This window comes from Cyprinodon tularosa, unplaced genomic scaffold (assembly GCF_016077235.1).
Source record: "Cyprinodon tularosa strain WSP-4 unplaced genomic scaffold, ASM1607723v1 ctg51, whole genome shotgun sequence".
Taxonomy (NCBI): Eukaryota; Metazoa; Chordata; class Actinopteri; order Cyprinodontiformes; family Cyprinodontidae; genus Cyprinodon; species Cyprinodon tularosa.
This window is the reverse complement of record NW_024039241.1, coordinates 3,288,188-3,305,687: the sequence shown is the minus strand read 5'-3', so window position 1 is coordinate 3,305,687 and position 17,500 is coordinate 3,288,188. Positions and strand designations below refer to the sequence as shown.

Sequence of the window (17,500 nt, the reverse complement as noted above, 5' to 3'; positions counted from 1 at the left end):
AAAGTTTGGCTCAATCAATTTTAAACAATTTGAATTTAAAAATAGAGCCAAATTTTGGAGATGAACCGATCCAGTTTTTTCCCCCAATCCAATCAAAATACCTGGGCTGAGCGCAGTGGTCGATATCAGATAGCAATCCAATTCATGTATTGACTGAATGAACTATATATGCCATTTAAATATTTATTTTTGTCTTTTCTTTTTGTTTAAATGAGCAGCAAAAAGAAAGAAATAAGATCCATTTAAAGCGCATTGGACTGGATCTCCGATATCTAATATGAAATCACGGACATCCTATCCAAAAAATTACTCAATATGGAAGCCGATATCCTATCCATATATGGAATCGTTGCATCGGGAAAATGTATAAACTTTTTCTTGCATGTATGGTTATGGTGTTGGTTTTAGTGTGCAGGAAAGTCAGGGATAAATGGATCAGAGTAGAATAAATCAGAACCATGTTTAAACCTAGAACTACATGTTGTGATTAATTAGCCTTTATACCCAAGTAACACCACTGAGGTTTCAGTATAGCTCGATTCGAGTCATTTTTAGCCCTGTAGTTCACAGCGGCTCTGTAAGCAACCCAGCTGTAAATTGGTCTTGCAGGAAAAGATAAAATGCTCCAAACTCACAGCTCTGAAGATGGAAGGTTTCCTTTCAAAAGGTAGAGCTCAATGGGTTTCATTTGCAAAATTGGGGAAGTAGAAGAAAAACAAAAACTATCTGAACTGTTTTGTTTTTTAATTTTATCTCTACTTAACCTCAGGTGTGTAGATGCAAATAACAGAATCAGGTTGAATATTTTGGGGATTCATTTCATTCATTCATTAAAAAATTAAAAATAAATGTTAGAACTGTAAATAAACAGTCATATGTTTATATTTTTATGTATTTATTAACGTTTTCAATGGCTGTACTTTAAAAAGTGAAATTGTCTAGAGCTGTTTTAAATGAAGTTTCTTTTTGTATACACTAATTTGCCTTTAAAACTAAGAAAGAAATTCATTAATTGGAAGTTATATGTAAAAAAAAAACTAAACAAAAAAAATCCATGTGTGTTTATTTTTGTCATAAAATATATGTTTTGTCAACAGATGACAGGGTGGAGTAAATCATTTACATCAATAATAACAATTCGTCCTGAAAGTATTTTCTTTTTGCACCAGTGCCACAGATGAAGCACAAAATGAAGTGACTCGAGAAAGTTAAACGTGTTACTTTGCTGCAGGTAAATCCATGTTTAAATACAGTCAGAGACGGTTTTAAAAGAATAAAAGGATTTGTCACGCTGTGACACATTCATACAGTAGTGTATGAAATCTTGAGAAGGCACAACAGTGCAGATATTTCAACTCCGGCAAAAGCATGTAGGCTGCATGAAAATAAGATAAACAAGGAAAATAAGTATTTGATACAAATAAATAGTCCTACATTGTAATTTCTGGATAATTTTTTAACTCTGGACATGCCCCTACATGTCAACTTCAGACCCTCCATGATTTCTAAGTGGGAGAACCTGAAAAATAGCAGAGTGTTCAAATATTTATTTTCCTCACTGTATAAGATACTGCCGAGATACATTTCTGAGGATCTCCTCATTTTGTAGCTGCTAATTCAATGAACGGCTCCGAGTTCCACGGTACTGGGAAAAGCAAAGGCTTGGTGTTAAATTACCCTCTGAAACCATACATAAGAAGAAAGAGAAAAACTCTTGGTAGATGTCCTTTAAGAAGGCTGAAAAACAAATAGGAGGTGATTTGTCTCCATTGAGGCAGAAAAGCAGGGACGAATGCTAGATTAGCTTTAAAGCTGTATGTCTAACACAGTTAAGGTAGTGTGGCAGCAGCTTTCCATTACATGTCAGCAGAGCCACAGGATGATTGTGTCTATGTCACACTGCAGCAATGCAATAATATTACCTAAAAGGGGGCACAACAAAGTACTGAGTTTATCAGACAGAATGGGATTCATTTCCACGGTTATCTTGATGACAATCAGCTATATTTGTCTAACTTTGTCCTTTTTTTTCTCTTCACAGTAGCAACATTATGGCTAAAGTTCAGTTCAGGTGTGATGCTGTCCTGGGGAGGATGGGCTGCCAGTGTCAGTGACTTTATGTTGTCCTTAACAGATGTCCTTGCTCTTGTTTAGTTGTTAACCCTGTTTTTCTCCTAGACATGGCTATTGGACGAGCTTTTACTCTAACTGTTTATGCTCTCTTTTAAAATCTAGACAATTATCTAGAGTACATCTGTCAAGTTTGCTTCTCTCCAAGATGAGACTACTAAAGAAGCTACTACCGCATTAACCTTTCATTTTTTTCTTAAACAGAAAGAACTCCTGGATCACTGGTTCTGATTTTCTTTGTCTGTCCACTCAAATCCCAAGCTGATCATGGTACAAGGCCATTCACACTCAACATGGTTCTGCTGATGGCTTCGTCACGTTAAAGCTGAGTTGTCCTCTCTCCTGGCGATTGCTGTAAATTAAATTTCAATTCACAATGCATTATCTCACATCTTCCAAAGACAAATCAATCAAATCATACAGAGATTAAGGAAACCCAGCTAACATTTGATTTCATTGTATTATCTACTGACTAAGAGTGCACACAGTGACAGTAGAGAGGAAAAACTCCCTTTCAACAGGGAGAAACCTTAAGCAGAACCAGGGTCAGTGTGAGCGGTCATTTGCTCAGAGTGAGTGGTGGTTCAAGGAGCCAAAAGCAGGCATACAAAAGAAACTGAGGCATTCACCCTCAAATGCTTTCTACATAAGAAAAGGTAATAGTGAACCACCTCTATAGGTGGCTCCATCTAGGAAAGAAACAGTTAAACTGAGAAGCTCTGTTCTGAGCCAGTTTTCATTTCAAAAAATGTGGAAAAGAGTACATTCAGTTAGTCACAGTAAAAGCTGAACCCATAGCTATGCCTAGGAGAGAAACAGGACACTAAAAACTAAAGCTTTCCTGGAGGATGGTGTCACAACTAACCACAGCACCAGGCCCGATTAAGCTATTATAATAAGAAAAAGCAGAGAAAACATAAAGTCAGGGATTGAACTAACATATACTGCAAAATTATAGAATTAATTATGACAAGTAGTCTATATGTCCTCCAGCAGCCTAAACCTATAGCAGCATAACTATAAAGATAGATCAGAATAATAAGCTCTAACACTACCTATAAGCTTTATCAAATGTTTTAAGCCTAGCCTCAATGGCAGACATGATATCTGTCTCACAGACGAGTAAACCTGCAGATTAAGAGTGCAGTGCAGCCTTCTGTTTAAATCAAATATCTTTTATAAGAAAAAGCTTGTTTTTTTCAGGGCTTTATACCTGAGAAGAATGACTCATTTATATCCGGGATTTAACAGGAAGCCAATGAAGTGAAGCTCAAATTAGATAAATATGATCTCTCTTTGATTTTTAGCAGAACTCTGGCTGCAGTGTTTTGGATCCGCTGAAGGCTTAACTACATTTTTCGGGTTCCTAAAAGTAACAAATTACAATAATCTAGCTTTGAAGTAACTAATGGACTAGTTTTATAGGCTGCATAACACAAGTCCACTTGGCATGAAGGTTGCAGTTTTATGTCTAGACATTTTCTATCAAAACTTTGTGCTTGACAGAATAATCCATGGATCCATCAATTAGACCAAGATCCAGATCGAGATGCAGTAAAGTAGCCCCAAACCATCAAACTGACACCATCCTAGATTCACACCAGACAGATCTAAGGAGAGAATTTCTAATAAGTTCCACCTTTGTCTCCAGAATAGTCTTGGGATTATCAAGATCTTTTCAGCAAATGTCATTCATTCACGGATAATGACTACATGTGGTTAGCTAGGTTCCTAAAGAGGAAGAAATCATTTTACAATTCTTCATTAATGTAAGTTATAGAATTTTCTTTTCATCTATTCTTGAATTTATTTAGTTCTAGATACGGCATATTGTTTTGTGAGATTTGTTCTTTCGTTTTTCCTACTCTGCTGTATCAGACAGGTTCTATTAAAGTGATTTACTGATTCTAATAGTCAGGAAAAACCATCATCTCAGGTTGTCTTTGATTGATATCGACAGTCACTTGATTGCTAGAAACATTTCTCTTTGATAAAAAGCAACAGAAAAAAAATATCAAAAGGGGGGGAAAAATCTGTGAAATTTAGCTTTCTGTACCTAAAGAAAATACAATCTACAAAAAAATCTCTAAATATTTTTATGTATAATGAAACAATAAATTACATGGATTTCACTTTATGTTTTACTTTAAATGGTTGGAAAGTAACGTTTAAATTCTGTTTAAGTCAATTTAGATTAAATGAGAAACTGTTGTTCATTTGATTGGTGGAGCCTTGTTTCGTTCTTTGAAAGAACACAGTCTGAGATGTTTACAGACAAAAACCACTCGACTTCATCTCCTTATTTTGATACAGAACAGCAAAAGGCGCACAGTGAAAGCCCTTTGCTTCATAGTGTGATCTGATTTGGTCTAAAAGTACCAATATGACCCCCACAAGAGTCTGCGTTTTCACTGGCCACAGCTGGAGTTGTGAGTGTGCAATCAGTAGATGCTAATGTGTGTGATGTGCGGTTTAGGAGTTTGCCTCCCCAGTGGAATAATGGAGGTGAAGCCGGAGCAAGGAATGACTCATATGCAATGAATCATAGAAGCAAAGGGAGACGCAAACAGAAAGCATGGACTGCATTTAAAATAAAAAATATATAAAAAAAAAAAAAAAAAGGAAAAAACATCTTGCTATGGCTCTAACAGACCATTAAGTCAAACACATCGCCACCTGCCTGAATGCAGTCTGCGGCTCAGATGCTCCGCTGCCTCCCTAATGCTGATTCAATGACACATTTTCCAGTCTTCACTTTTTCTCACCACTCTCACATTTCGCAAGCAGAGTGATTTCCTTTCAGAGCTCTTTTGTGTCCTGGCCTACGTGTTCCTGCAAAGCTTCGCTTTAGAGCTGGAAGTGTTAGAAGGAGGAGAGAGGAAGATAAAGAGAAAAAAAAAAAGTAGTCATAAAACAGATGTTCTGTGACGAATCCCCCCTTCTACTACTTTAACCTCCATGGAGTCTTTGAAGCTTTTCTTTGACGTCAATGGAAGCTGACTGATAATAAATCTTTCACCTGGATACTTGTTTTCATTAAACAGACAACATTTAACAGTGGTGCTTCAGTAATCAGGCTGTAGTAGCAGGATCAAACGGATCATAATTATTTGCCTGACCTTTCCATCTGCTAATTAAAATGTGACATTCCAGCCAGATGACAACCCATTTAACTCATTTACAATGATTGCAAAGCTTGATTTTTTTTAACCTTTGTTTCTTTTTCTAAATGTTGACATTAATTGCCGGTATTACTTTAGGTAGATAAAGCAAATGGGGTATTTGCATCTTTTTGATACGAAGCTGGTGAAATAACGGTGTTAGTACCAACAAGGCCCCGCTGGCTAAACAAAAACAGGATTAAATGGTTGGAGAAATGAAATTCTTCAGGAGCAGGAGGTTTAAATTGAGCACAAGTCAGGGGGCTCATCTGTATCTTAAAGCCTTTTTCTACACCTCCACCACCCTGTCTATGTAATTTTGCTGGAACAAACAAATCAGCACTCCTTTACCAGAGGACAATGTACCAATCAGTGCCTTCTACTGTCACCCAAGCTGTTCTTTCGCTTCATTTCTCACATAAGGAGATTCTGGTCTCTGCTCGGCTCTTATTCTCTTATGCCAGTACGGCTCTGCCAAAATTGTAATTAAAAGATGCATTATTAATCTGACGCTAGTGGCTCAAAGGCGAAACAAATTGGTATTAATGTCAGCTTAAGTCTTTGTACGATGGAGTTAGAAGTGAGAGATGGTGTTTTTGTGTGTGTGCAGGTCTATTAACCGCCTCACTCCTGACTAATGTTTAAGCTACATCTGCTCACAGCCGAGATGCCTCGCAGTCAGCCGTATCTTGCCTGGACCATCCATCTGGCTCTGGCAGAGCAGCAGAGGGATGACGAGAGACAATCAGCGCCAGTGTGCTGCCCTTTAAACCGAAGGCTCCGAGAACACCATTAATAGAGCAGACTGATAAAAATCACAAAGGTGGACACAGAGCCATGCTGCACAGAGCGCCCCAGTCAGAGAACAGTTATTAGAAACAGAGAAGGATGTTAGCTGAAAGGAGGGAGGTGAGCAGCTACCCCGAGGTAGAGGTGAAAAGAAAAAAAATTGAAACGAACCCTGTTACCTTGAAGGAACCAATCCCAGAGTGCACAAACGCACCCCAAGGTGCCAAAGTGACAGCTCTCCACTTACTGCAGAGTGTGTTGTTATCTTTAGCTACATTTTAGATATGCTTTGGTATAGAAGCTTGGAGACAATACAAATCTACCCATCTAGATACAAGCAGCAGCATCTATGCAGGGCAGGCCTGTCAGACTCTTATTATGGACATCCAGGCAGTAACATTAGAGACACCAAGCATTAGAGAGAGGTATGGTAAGAAACGCAGTCAACAAAAAGGTTTTACAAATTCATGAGTAACTACATGTAGCGGTTTACAGTTCATTAGCAATATCAACAACAAAATCAATCTGGTATCAGGTTATAATCTCAACTGGAGGAGGGTGGGTTTACACTTCTGCTAGTTCTGTCAGGTAACTCAAATAAACAAAACACTCAGTGGAAAGTTTTCAAACCACCTTAAAACTGCTTCTTTATATCTGCTTTGAAAGGAGCCCAACTTTCTTACAATCTTTTACTCGATGGGTTAAATTCTGTTGGTGTTCGCTTTCCTACTGATACTATAGTGCTGTGTGAATGTGCTTCTGTTGGATTAATTGTACAAGTTATTCTACTTTAATCATATTATACTTATACATTCATATTTACACATTTGCATATTCCTGTATACTTGTATTACACAAAGTGTTGAAATGTTTCACTTGCTGTCTTTCTAATGCTTGTTACTAGTGTGTGCAGGAAGCAAGGTCATGGAGATTGGTGGAAAGGGGAGGATTGCACGTACTGGCACCGGATGAGGAGTGAAGCTCTCCTTATCTTATGATATTGTATGATGTAATGCAAAACTTCTGGTTCCGACTGGTTTCACCCCCTCCTCCTTTTTAGCAGTCGGAACCAACATTGTAGCCAGGGCGTTCCTCAATAAAGGCTTGGAGAAAGCGGAAACTGTTTCAGAGTGGGTTGGAGGTTGTAACTGAATGCAGTTTCTGACCCCCTCTCCTTGCAAGTAAATTATACTAAATTCTCTGTGTCTTTCTTTGTACAGGTTACTGAATAAAATGTTTGGTGTTTAAACCTAACATTAATTGGTCCTTCGAGCCGGATTGCAAGATACCCGACGACCCCCAGCAGGTGAGTGAGATCCAGATAAGTCTGCGGCCGCAGCAAACAGACCCTTTACGGGACTGGTCTCTCCCTTACAAGCTGGGGTCCGACGGTTGAAGCATTTCGAGGACGCAGAGAATTGTGAGTAGTTTTTCTTTTAATAAGGAGTGAGTGAATTATTGGAAGAAAAATATATAAAAATATAAAAAATTTATAAAAATATAATAATATAAAAAAAAAAAAAAAAAAGATAGAAGTGAAGGACAGCGAAGTCCTCTCAGTGTGGGATAACGAGATTCCCTTTTGTACTAAAACCCTGACAATTCTAGACTCTATCAGGTAAAATAGAAATTTTAAAACAGTTAAAGTCCGCGGGAGGGCAGGCTCCCCTAGTTTGTAAGGGCAGGCTCCCCTAGTTTGTAAGGGCAGGCTCCCCTAGTTTGTAAGGGCAGGCTCCCCGAGTTGTAAACTAGTTAAATTCTGCGTAGGATGGCGGCGTCCTCTGTGTTTAAAATAAAGTAAAAGTTAACTGCGCAGTGTGTGTGTGTGAGTGTGTGTGTGTGAAAGGAAATATAGATATCACTAGATATCTGTATTTCATACCAAAAAGACAAGGGTTAAATGGTGAGCTTTTGTGGATGTTTGTAGACAAGAAAACTCCACCTGTAAAGGTTGAAGTGAGTTTTACCACAAAAAGTAGTTGATCACCATCTTGTCTGAAGCCCCAGTGTTTAGAACACGACAGGTGTTGAAAACCCACTGGGCCCAAATTTAGTTCAAAATGGGAAAAGGGCAAAGTAAAGAAAAACAGAAGTTATTAGAGAAACTCCAGTGCAAAGATTGGAAAGCAGTCGAAAATGATGACCCATCAGCGGTAGAGCCATTGTGTTACTGGATAAAAAACTACGGTTTTAATGGCAAATTGAGCACCGCAAACATTAAAGAATTGCAACAAAAAATAAAAACAAAAAGCAAAAATAAAGACACTTTGATGGCAAAAGAAGGTTACATGCAAACCATGGTCTGGATGAAATTGGCAGGACAGAGAGAAGAGGGAGAGTGCAGAGCTAACAGAGAGAGGGAGGAGAGACAAAGAAAAGCAGTAGAAGGAATTCCCTCTCCAAAGAAGGATGTGGAAGAATGTGTAATTCAAGAATGGGTAAATCGTCACCACATAGAGATGAGTGGTGCAACACTCCAAAAGTATATAAATCACGCCCTGCATGCAGAGAAAAGTCATAAAAGGTAAAAAGAATCACAATAAAGAATCCACTGTGTTTTATCAGGAGGAAGAGGACACTGTGTTTTATCAGCAGTCCAGAGGTAGGGGCCGAGGCAGAGGCCGAGGCCGTGGAAGGGGAAGAGGTTTTGGATCACGCTCAACTGATAATTCCAGAGCGTGTTGGTCATGTGGGAAAGGAGGCCACATGGCTAGAGATTGTCGAAGCAACCCACAAAATGCAGGAAGCTCAGCATGACTAGATGAGCAACCGTTTTCTATTAGAGAGATAGAGGGTGAAAATATGAATGAAAATATGGATGTCTTAAACCTAGAAGATTTGTTTTTTAAAAGAAAAATATAGACCAGAAAAAGTTCTGATGGTCCAGGGCACTCCTGTTAAATTTTGTGTGATACAGGAGCCTGCAGAACCACAATAAAAGAACCCATACCCTTGCACATACCCATCGTAAAGATGATTTACCTGTAGGTCCATATTCAGCATTATTACAGCAAGCACAAGCAGCTGCACAAGCAGCTTTACAGCAAGACCCAAATGAACTTGGTGCTGCTGCTGCTTCTGCTTCAGCCCCAGTCTTGCCAGCTCCTAAAGTTGAGAATCCACCGGCTTATTCTCCTATGCCCAGCACCTCCACAAGGGTTACCCGTTCTGGGGGACCTGTGGGGGCTTGGTCAAAAGATATGGGGGGAGGCTTAATCTCCCCACTGCCAGCCCCTGAACCCAAACCTGAAATTGAGTGTTTCCTTTAATTGAGCTGCCAAATCCTTTGGCGGGTCAGGGGCCAGCTGAAAATCCATTTTTTCCTGTCATGATGGTCTATAGGCAGGGGCGGATTAAGGAAATTTGGGGCCCTGGGCATGGATGGGCAGGGGGCCCCCTGACAAGAAAACCTATAAAACAGTCCCATTCTACAGATAGAGAAATGTTAATAGAATGGACATTCATTATTTGTTCTAGGTTTAGTCCCTCTCTTCTTGTCCCTTTTTCCTCTCTATTTATCAGCCTTCTGATGGCATTTTAGCTAAAGCATTTTTATCAAAAACATAATTAATATGCACAAATAAGGATTAGTTGTATTAACTATACATGTGAATAGCACCCCAACAGTTTTCCTGTGTGACAGTGGTGCATGCAGAACAACTGTTAAACAACAAATTCCAGGTGCTGGCCAAGGACCTGAGACTGTCATAGTCCGATCAGCTCAAGGTCATTTAAAGGCTGTGCAGGAGATCCAGCTTGTGTGGTTGAGAGACCCTGAAGGACTCTCCTGCCGGCTGTCTGTACTGACTTTACCTGAATGTCCAGTTAACCTCTTAGGCAGGGGTGCTCTAGCCATGCTTTGCTTAGATAGAAGCTGGGCATCCCACATTACCATTACACTCTGGACTTTCCCAACAAACCTCCTTTAAACATCGGAGAAGCGCTGCTTCAGGAGGGAAGACAGTCTGTTCGAATTGTACAGCAGTCCATGGACCCGAATGACCTACATATTACCATGTGGTACAAAGACTCTCCAGGTCCTGATAAAGACTATAAAAAACTTAATTGGATAAATAATAAATAAATAAATAAATAAATAAAATAAAAAAGGGGCGCTGCAATGAAGGATGGCACCCGGGGGCGTAGGTTTGATTTGAACTTTGGAAGGGACACTATTGGTCTGGTGTCATTGGTACTATGCATTATGCATGCCTTTTTTTTTTTTTTTATGCTTGACATGAGCATCAGTACTGATGAGAGGAATTCATTGTTTAAAGAGAAAAGGAGCATTTTGCTACATTAATAAACATTTTTAAACACTACACTTACTAGATGCTGTTTATCAATGTTGAAGTATCACCGGCTCTGATGAATGTGGAATTAGGACTGTTTTCCACTTTGTAAATGATTTTAATTGAACAACTGAGACAGACGGTAAATACAGTACTTTCTTCTAAATATATAGAATCGTGCAGTTAAACCCCACTCTTATATTTTTACCTACTATGCTCTCTCTGTATCAAGCAAAATAATACATTCATTAAAATAATAACTTCACTATGAAGTTGAACATCTGGGCTGTAGTTACTGTGTTGCCCATCTCATGTATTTTATCTGTGGCTGAAAACATGAATCATATTAATTGATTATTTGCATATTCGTAAACAAATTTAGTGATTCATCATTAAATGGAGTATAGAGACTCTAAAACATAATATACATGTAAAATCTGGCTTTCCCCGACAGAGTAACCCACTTGGATCAGTAATCATACCAAAACTGTAAGATAAATTTATAAACATTTTGCAAATACGATTATAAAATGTTTTTGTCTGTCGATACTTTCCGTCCGGAGCTCTTCAGGAGGAGATGTTTTGGTTTCACCTGGTTTAATGTCATTAGTAATCTTCTTTACAGAACTTTTGGCTAACCAATTAATCGAAAGAATTAACGATAGACTGATCGATTTACGAAATAATTGTTAGTTGCTGTCCTAATTTCATCGTAACATTGTATTAAACATAACATTTCTTATTAAAAACATGTGAAGTGGGGATGATATTCAACGAAACAAACATGTTAATCAGCCAAACTATCTTAAAATCCATGATGGCACCTATATGTGACCAGAACATAAACCAATCCTTCCAAATAAAAAAATTTTTTTTTTAAATGCTGCTATATTGAGTCATGATTTTACTCATGTCTCAAACGGGGGGATTGTAGGATTGATTGAGCATTGAGCATCATTATACAGCATATGGATTTATATTCTATGCAAAAAAAAAAAAACTTTTGTAAAGCATGTCTAATATGTGCTAAACATAATCTTCAAGGAAATTTAAGACCTAAAAAAGGTGCTTTCCCTAAACCTATTTATCCTTTCAATTCTGTTTGGTTATAATAGATTTGTTTTCTAAATGGATTGCAAGAAAGTGATAGTTAGATCAGATGAGTAATAAGTAAAATCACCTTCTTAATTATTCTCTGGAACCTTACCATACTGCTTAGCATTCTAGTCATCCTACTGTGGTACCTGTTATAGAATACACATTTGGTCTCCTTCACCGACCTTCAGAGGAAGTCCATCGTACAAAGGGGGTCGTATTTTTTAGCATACAACCATCTCAAACTGGTGAAGATTCAACAACTCTGCCGAGAGGTCATAGGAAGTAGACCATTGTGTAAAAAGATTATCCATAGAACACTTTTTGAAGTTTGAACCTAGATGATGTTGCGATTATTCATATTAGTTTTGTCTTTAGCTCTCACTCAGGGCAAGGATTCTTGTTGCCCTCATGATCCAGTTATTTGTAAAAGGGACGTCTATCTCTGCTATAACTCTACTAGAGTAATCAGTTTGGTGACTATTCCTTTTCAAACATTCTCGCAAAGATTTAAACATGACCCGGGAAATTGGCACGGTTATGATTTCTACCTATTTCCTCGCGTAGTTCAAAGAACTCATAATGGTTGGGGAGACGTATTTAGAACCACTGGACAGTGGAAAAAGGGATCGTATGGATGGACACCTTTAGCTAAGAAATGGATGAGTAGAATATCAGGGTTCACTGTTAACCATGCCTCCAAAGTTTTCACTATGACAATAAACTCCACAGCAGAACCCCTTGAGAAGGAAGGCTGTTCTTCCTCATTTCTATGTGCACGGTCTAGTGGAACCGATCCATGTTGGCCTTTGTATTTGTGCCCCGTAAATATTACACAAGAAGGAGATGAGATACAAGGGATTCTTACTTCTGCCCAAGGTGAACAGATAAAAATTCAAAATATTAATGGTCCGCTTAAAACAGATGAATTGTTTCAAGTCATCACTGGAATCTCTGGGCAAACAAACAACTGGCTTTTAATGGCAGAACAAGCAGCTAAAACAGTGTCTAATGATTGTCTTGTGTATATGGGAGCTAGACAGCTGTTACGTGTGGTTCCTGCCACCATAACTCCTCAATGTCTTCTAGATAAAATGAATTATACGGTCCCATCTGATAATTGCACCTATTGGGATAACATCTATCCCCTGACCACAACTGAGAAAAAGAAACCAATCTTTTTGAAAAAAGTAGCTGTGGCAAATTTCACCTGTGTAAACAGAACCGGAGTGGGCCCGAAACTAGGCACACTAAATGAAACACAATGTGCAAGTATTTTACTGGTATCCGCCTTTTTTAAACCCCAATCCCACAGCGACATCTGGTGGTGGTGTGGAGATGACAAATTGTTTGACAGACTTCCATGTAACACCACTGGATTATGTGCTGCTGTCACCTTGATTTTACCTGTTTCTGTTACATCACTCACAACGGATGAATTGTTGACGACTGCAAACAGCATTTTACCTCACACAGAGCATACTAGAAGGAGGAGGGCATCTGAAAATGCATGGAGTGGAGATGACCCTACTTATATTGATAGCATTGGGGTACCCAGAGGTGTTCCTGATGAGTATAAACTAGCCAATCAAGTTTCTGCAGGATTTGAATCTTTCTTATGCTGGTGGTGTACTCTAAATAAAAATGTAGACAGAATCAACTACATCCATTATAACGTCCAGAGGCTGGGAAATAAAACAGAACAAGGCTTCTCCGCCGTCCATGAACAATTGTCAGCTACCTCTCTGATGGCTTTCCAGGACCGTATTGCTGTTGACATGTTGTTAGCTGAAAAAGGTGGTGTGTGCTCTATTTTTGGAGATCAGTGTTGCACCTTTATTCCCAACAACACCGCTGCAGATGGCAGCCTCACAAAGGCCCTTGAAGGCCTTCGCTCTCTTAACAGCAAAATGAAAGACCATTCTGGAGTTGACACAAAAATGTGGGATGGATTTGGAGACATTTTTGGTAAATACAAACAATTGGTGCTTTCTATTTTAATGTCTATAGCTGTATTTGCCGCCATCTTGACCTTATGTGGATGTTGTTGTATTCCATGTATTAGAGCGCTGCTAAATAGACTAATTACCACAGCAATACAACCCATGAAAGCAGAAATGTATGCCCTCATGCCCACTGAAAAATACCCATCTGATGATGAAGACAGCGAAGAGGATGAAATCTCTTTGCATTTTCCTGACTTTTATCCTAATTCCAATGACATTAACAGTGACCCACTAGTTTAAAGTACCTCTGAGTGTACCCTTTACAGCTAAAACATGATTTCATAGTTGAAAATGTGAAAAGAAGTAACTACTGAATGATAAAATAAATAGCTTAAAGTGAATAAACAGGAGGGAAATGTTGGATTAATTGTACAAGTTATTCTACTTTAATCATATTATACTTATACATTCATATTTACACATTTGCATATTCCTGTATACTTGTATTACACAAAGTGTTGAAATGTTTCACTTGCTGTCTTTCTAATGCTTGTTACTAGTGTGTGCAGGAAGCAAGGTCATGGAGATTGGTGGAAAGGGGAGGATTGCACGTACTGGCACCGGATGAGGAGTGAAGCTCTCCTTATCTTATGATATTGTATGATGTAATGCAAAACTTCTGGTTCCGACTGGTTTCACCCCCTCCTCCTTTTTAGCAGTCGGAACCAACATTGTAGCCAGGGCGTTCCTCAATAAAGGCTTGGAGAAAGCGGAAACTGTTTCAGAGTGGGTTGGAGGTTGTAACTGAATGCAGTTTCTGACCCCCTCTCCTTGCAAGTAAATTATACTGAATTCTCTGTGTCTTTCTTTGTACAGGTTACTGAATAAAATGTTTGGTGTTTAAACCTAACAGCTTCCAATGTAAAAAGCTTTGTTGTCGGAAGGACCAGAAAAGTGCTAAATACACTCGGACTCTTTATCGCCAAGTAGCTCTGATCAACAGTTCTCCACTTTCTGCACATCATTTGAGGTTTTTCTTTAAACGTTGGCTGCTCTTTTTAAATTTCATTTTATCTACAGTCCAATTAATGACAGTGTATTGTAGAAGGTGGAGGAGGAAAGAGAAATCTACACCTTCAGAATAACCCTAGGTGCCCCGGACCATGATTAACCCTCTATCTGTCCAGTTTCAGTTTAGTTGGACCTCCAGGTGTTGGTAGATTTGCCACTGATCAATACTCTTCCATTTCTAGAGGATTGATTGTATGTGTGCAGCGCATGGAATATTGCTTCATAACTTATTCTGGCTTTTCATTTTATTTATTCTATGTGAGGAAACTACTCTAAAAGGAGCATGAATGGGATTGCTTGTGTTGATCAACCACAGAGAAATACCAATAAAATGCATCAAGTTTGATGCTTTAAAGCAGGGCTGCCAAAAGCTGGTCCTCTATGGCCACTGTCCTGCATGTGTGACCCCCAGATTCCACATTCACCGTCACTGATCCGCTCACGTACGTCATGCAGAGAATTTGCGCAGTCATGTTAATCAATGAGAACTGTAAGAAATATTTAATCTTTAATGTAAAGCGCCATTTCATTTTTCCTCGGATTGGTGACATATTTCCACCCTAGGGAACAATAATCTTCGCCCATAGACTCTCGTTAAACGTTGCACATGTGCAGTAACTCCTCTGCAATACAAAGTTATAGGAGAGATCAGGGCTCAGGAATGCTGCGACCTGAGGTGACAGGAAGTGTATTTGCTCACCACCTTCCATGACAGTGCAGATGTTTTGTAGGTTATTGACATTTCGAGTCACAGGAATTTGAGATGCTTTGGAGAGAGAGAGATAGAGAGAAATGATGCAAGAAGGCTTGGCTAGCTGCATGCAGCGAGGCTAACGCTATATTCTGCCTTACCCTTCTTCTTTTTCAAATGTCAGGATCTGACCAAGCATGGATAAACACAGGTACAACTGATGTAAAGCACTTTTTAGAAAAGGCAAAGAAGAATGAACAAACTAGGATTCACATGGAAAATAATATAAAGCTGTGCGTACACTGTGCGATTTTTTTCTCTCCAGTCGTTTCAGTCGTGTTCGGCCCAACGCTCTCATGCAATCTACCTGCTCACACTGTGCGACTAAAAACCACGTCGGACTCAGCTCCACAGTGAGATGGAGCTGCTCTGACTCGTCTATCTGGAAGCTAAACCAGTAGGAGAGGAATATGAAGCTCACTATATTGAAATGCGCTGTCTTGGCAATTTGTGCAATTTTGTGCTGAAAGCCCTAAAAAAGAAAAGGCGACGACGTATTTGGACAAAGACATGGCTGAGCAAACGTGGCAGCCGTGTCAATTTTACAGACAGAACTGCATTTCACTCATTGCATCCCTGCCACGCTGCTCTGTTTACATTTGAGAGGAAGAATAAAAAGTTAAGTCCATCTTTGAGCATGCACCCTGAGCGATTTGCCCACGATGGTCCTTCGTGTTTAAAATGTCTAAGCAAAAAGGATGTTAGGGAAGATCCTGACCATATGTTGCACTGATCAAATGAAGGAGGAAAAGTCGCTAAAGAATTAAAGAAACGTTTAAAAAAATTTTGGATCCTTCAGGTCGTTATGAGACATCCTGCAGATTACTGCCATGAATAAGGCCTGTGTGAAGTAAGCACTTGACAGGCATGGAGACCTGAATGAAGATGGGTTTAGTCTGAAAGTCTCAAAAAGTCTTATTTTGTGGTACAGTTTACAAGAAAGATTTAAAATTTCTGCTTTTCTTTAACGTTCTGCATGGTGAACAGACTTTGATGTAAATACAAAAAATCCTGAAATATAATAGATGAGTTGTGGAGAGATGGATCCTGTCACTTTGGCCCCCTACAGGGCCTGACTTATTAGAGGAGAACAGACCCCCGAGGTCCCAAGAGAGAGAAAAAGAAAATAGAATCAGATTTGGATGACAGTTTGACTGGTTCATACTCGTTTTAACAGACGTCCAATAGCGCTTCCCTCTTTGTTCTGCAAAAATGTTTCAAAGTCATAGAAACATCAAGAATTACATGTTGCTGAAAACAACACTTTTGTAAGAATGGTTCTACGACAGGAGCGTCTTTGTGTGAACAAACCTTGCTACGAGCGTCGACGTTCAACAGACACACTCCACAAGCAAGCTCCTTGGCGTTCTTGATGCCGGGCCTCAGAATACAGGAGGAGAAATCCAGGGAGCTTTCATCTGGCTGCACACAAACAAACACAGAACATAAACATGGTTCATCTCCTGCAGCAGAGAGGTATGCAGTCATATGCGAGTGATCAGACTGAGAAGGAAATGAAACATCTTCATGCATCACTGCTTTTATTTTCTATAAACCCTTCATGACTTCTAAACATTTTTTATTTCAAAATGACAAGCAATCCCTACCTACCTTCAGTTTATCAAGTCATTTTAGGCTCATAAATATTATAGGGGTGGGGAATTAAATATGCAACCATCAACAAAAAAACAAAACAAAAACACAACCCCAGCAGGACATGAAGGAAGACGGAGGGCAAATGATGGATGGACAAAGAAGGAGAAATTGATTGACAAGAAAACTCTAAAATAACAAAAGAATTATATATGTTTAATGAATATTAAAGAATAGAAATACCCTAAAAGTCTCCATGAAAAATTAATGGGAAAGTTAATAAATGCACTGATGAATTAAGGAATTAAAGAGACAGATATATTGAGAAGACCATAGTCTGTTTTTTTAAATTTTCATTAAACCTGGAAAGTTTAATTGAGATTTAAAAACCTTCCTTTTAAGTTAGTCCTGTGAATATAAGAAACCATCAGACAACAAATTACAGCCTTGAAAAATGTGTTATTTTGTACACTATTTCATTTTATATTTGGAAAATATAAATAGTACTTATATAGCGCTTTTTCAAGTCAGGAGACTCGACCAAAGCGTTTGACACTACATTCAGTCATTCGCCCATAAACTCACACACTAATGGTGGTAAACTGCACTGTAGCCACAGCTGCCCTGGGGCTCACTGACAGAAGCGAGGTTGCCGTACACTGGCGCCACCGG

The 17,500-nt window shown here is 39.0% G+C and overlaps 1 protein-coding gene across 10 annotated transcripts in view; it reads right to left on the bottom strand.

The window, feature by feature from the left end:
• The window catches only part of synrg (synergin, gamma), a 56,015-nt gene that overhangs the window by 2,309 nt on the left and 36,206 nt on the right, over positions 1 to 17,500 (bottom strand). For 8 of the 10 annotated variants that reach the window (XM_038303322.1, XM_038303324.1, XM_038303323.1 and 5 more), the window contains 2 exons: positions 16,547 to 16,657; positions 16,401 to 16,439 (listed from right to left, as the gene is read on the bottom strand). In XM_038303322.1, coding sequence (XP_038159250.1) covers positions 16,401 to 16,439; positions 16,547 to 16,657 — 150 coding nt within the window. The remainder of the gene's footprint in view (positions 1 to 16,400; positions 16,440 to 16,546; positions 16,658 to 17,500) is intronic. The other 2 variants (XM_038303325.1, XM_038303331.1) reach the window with 1 other exon arrangement.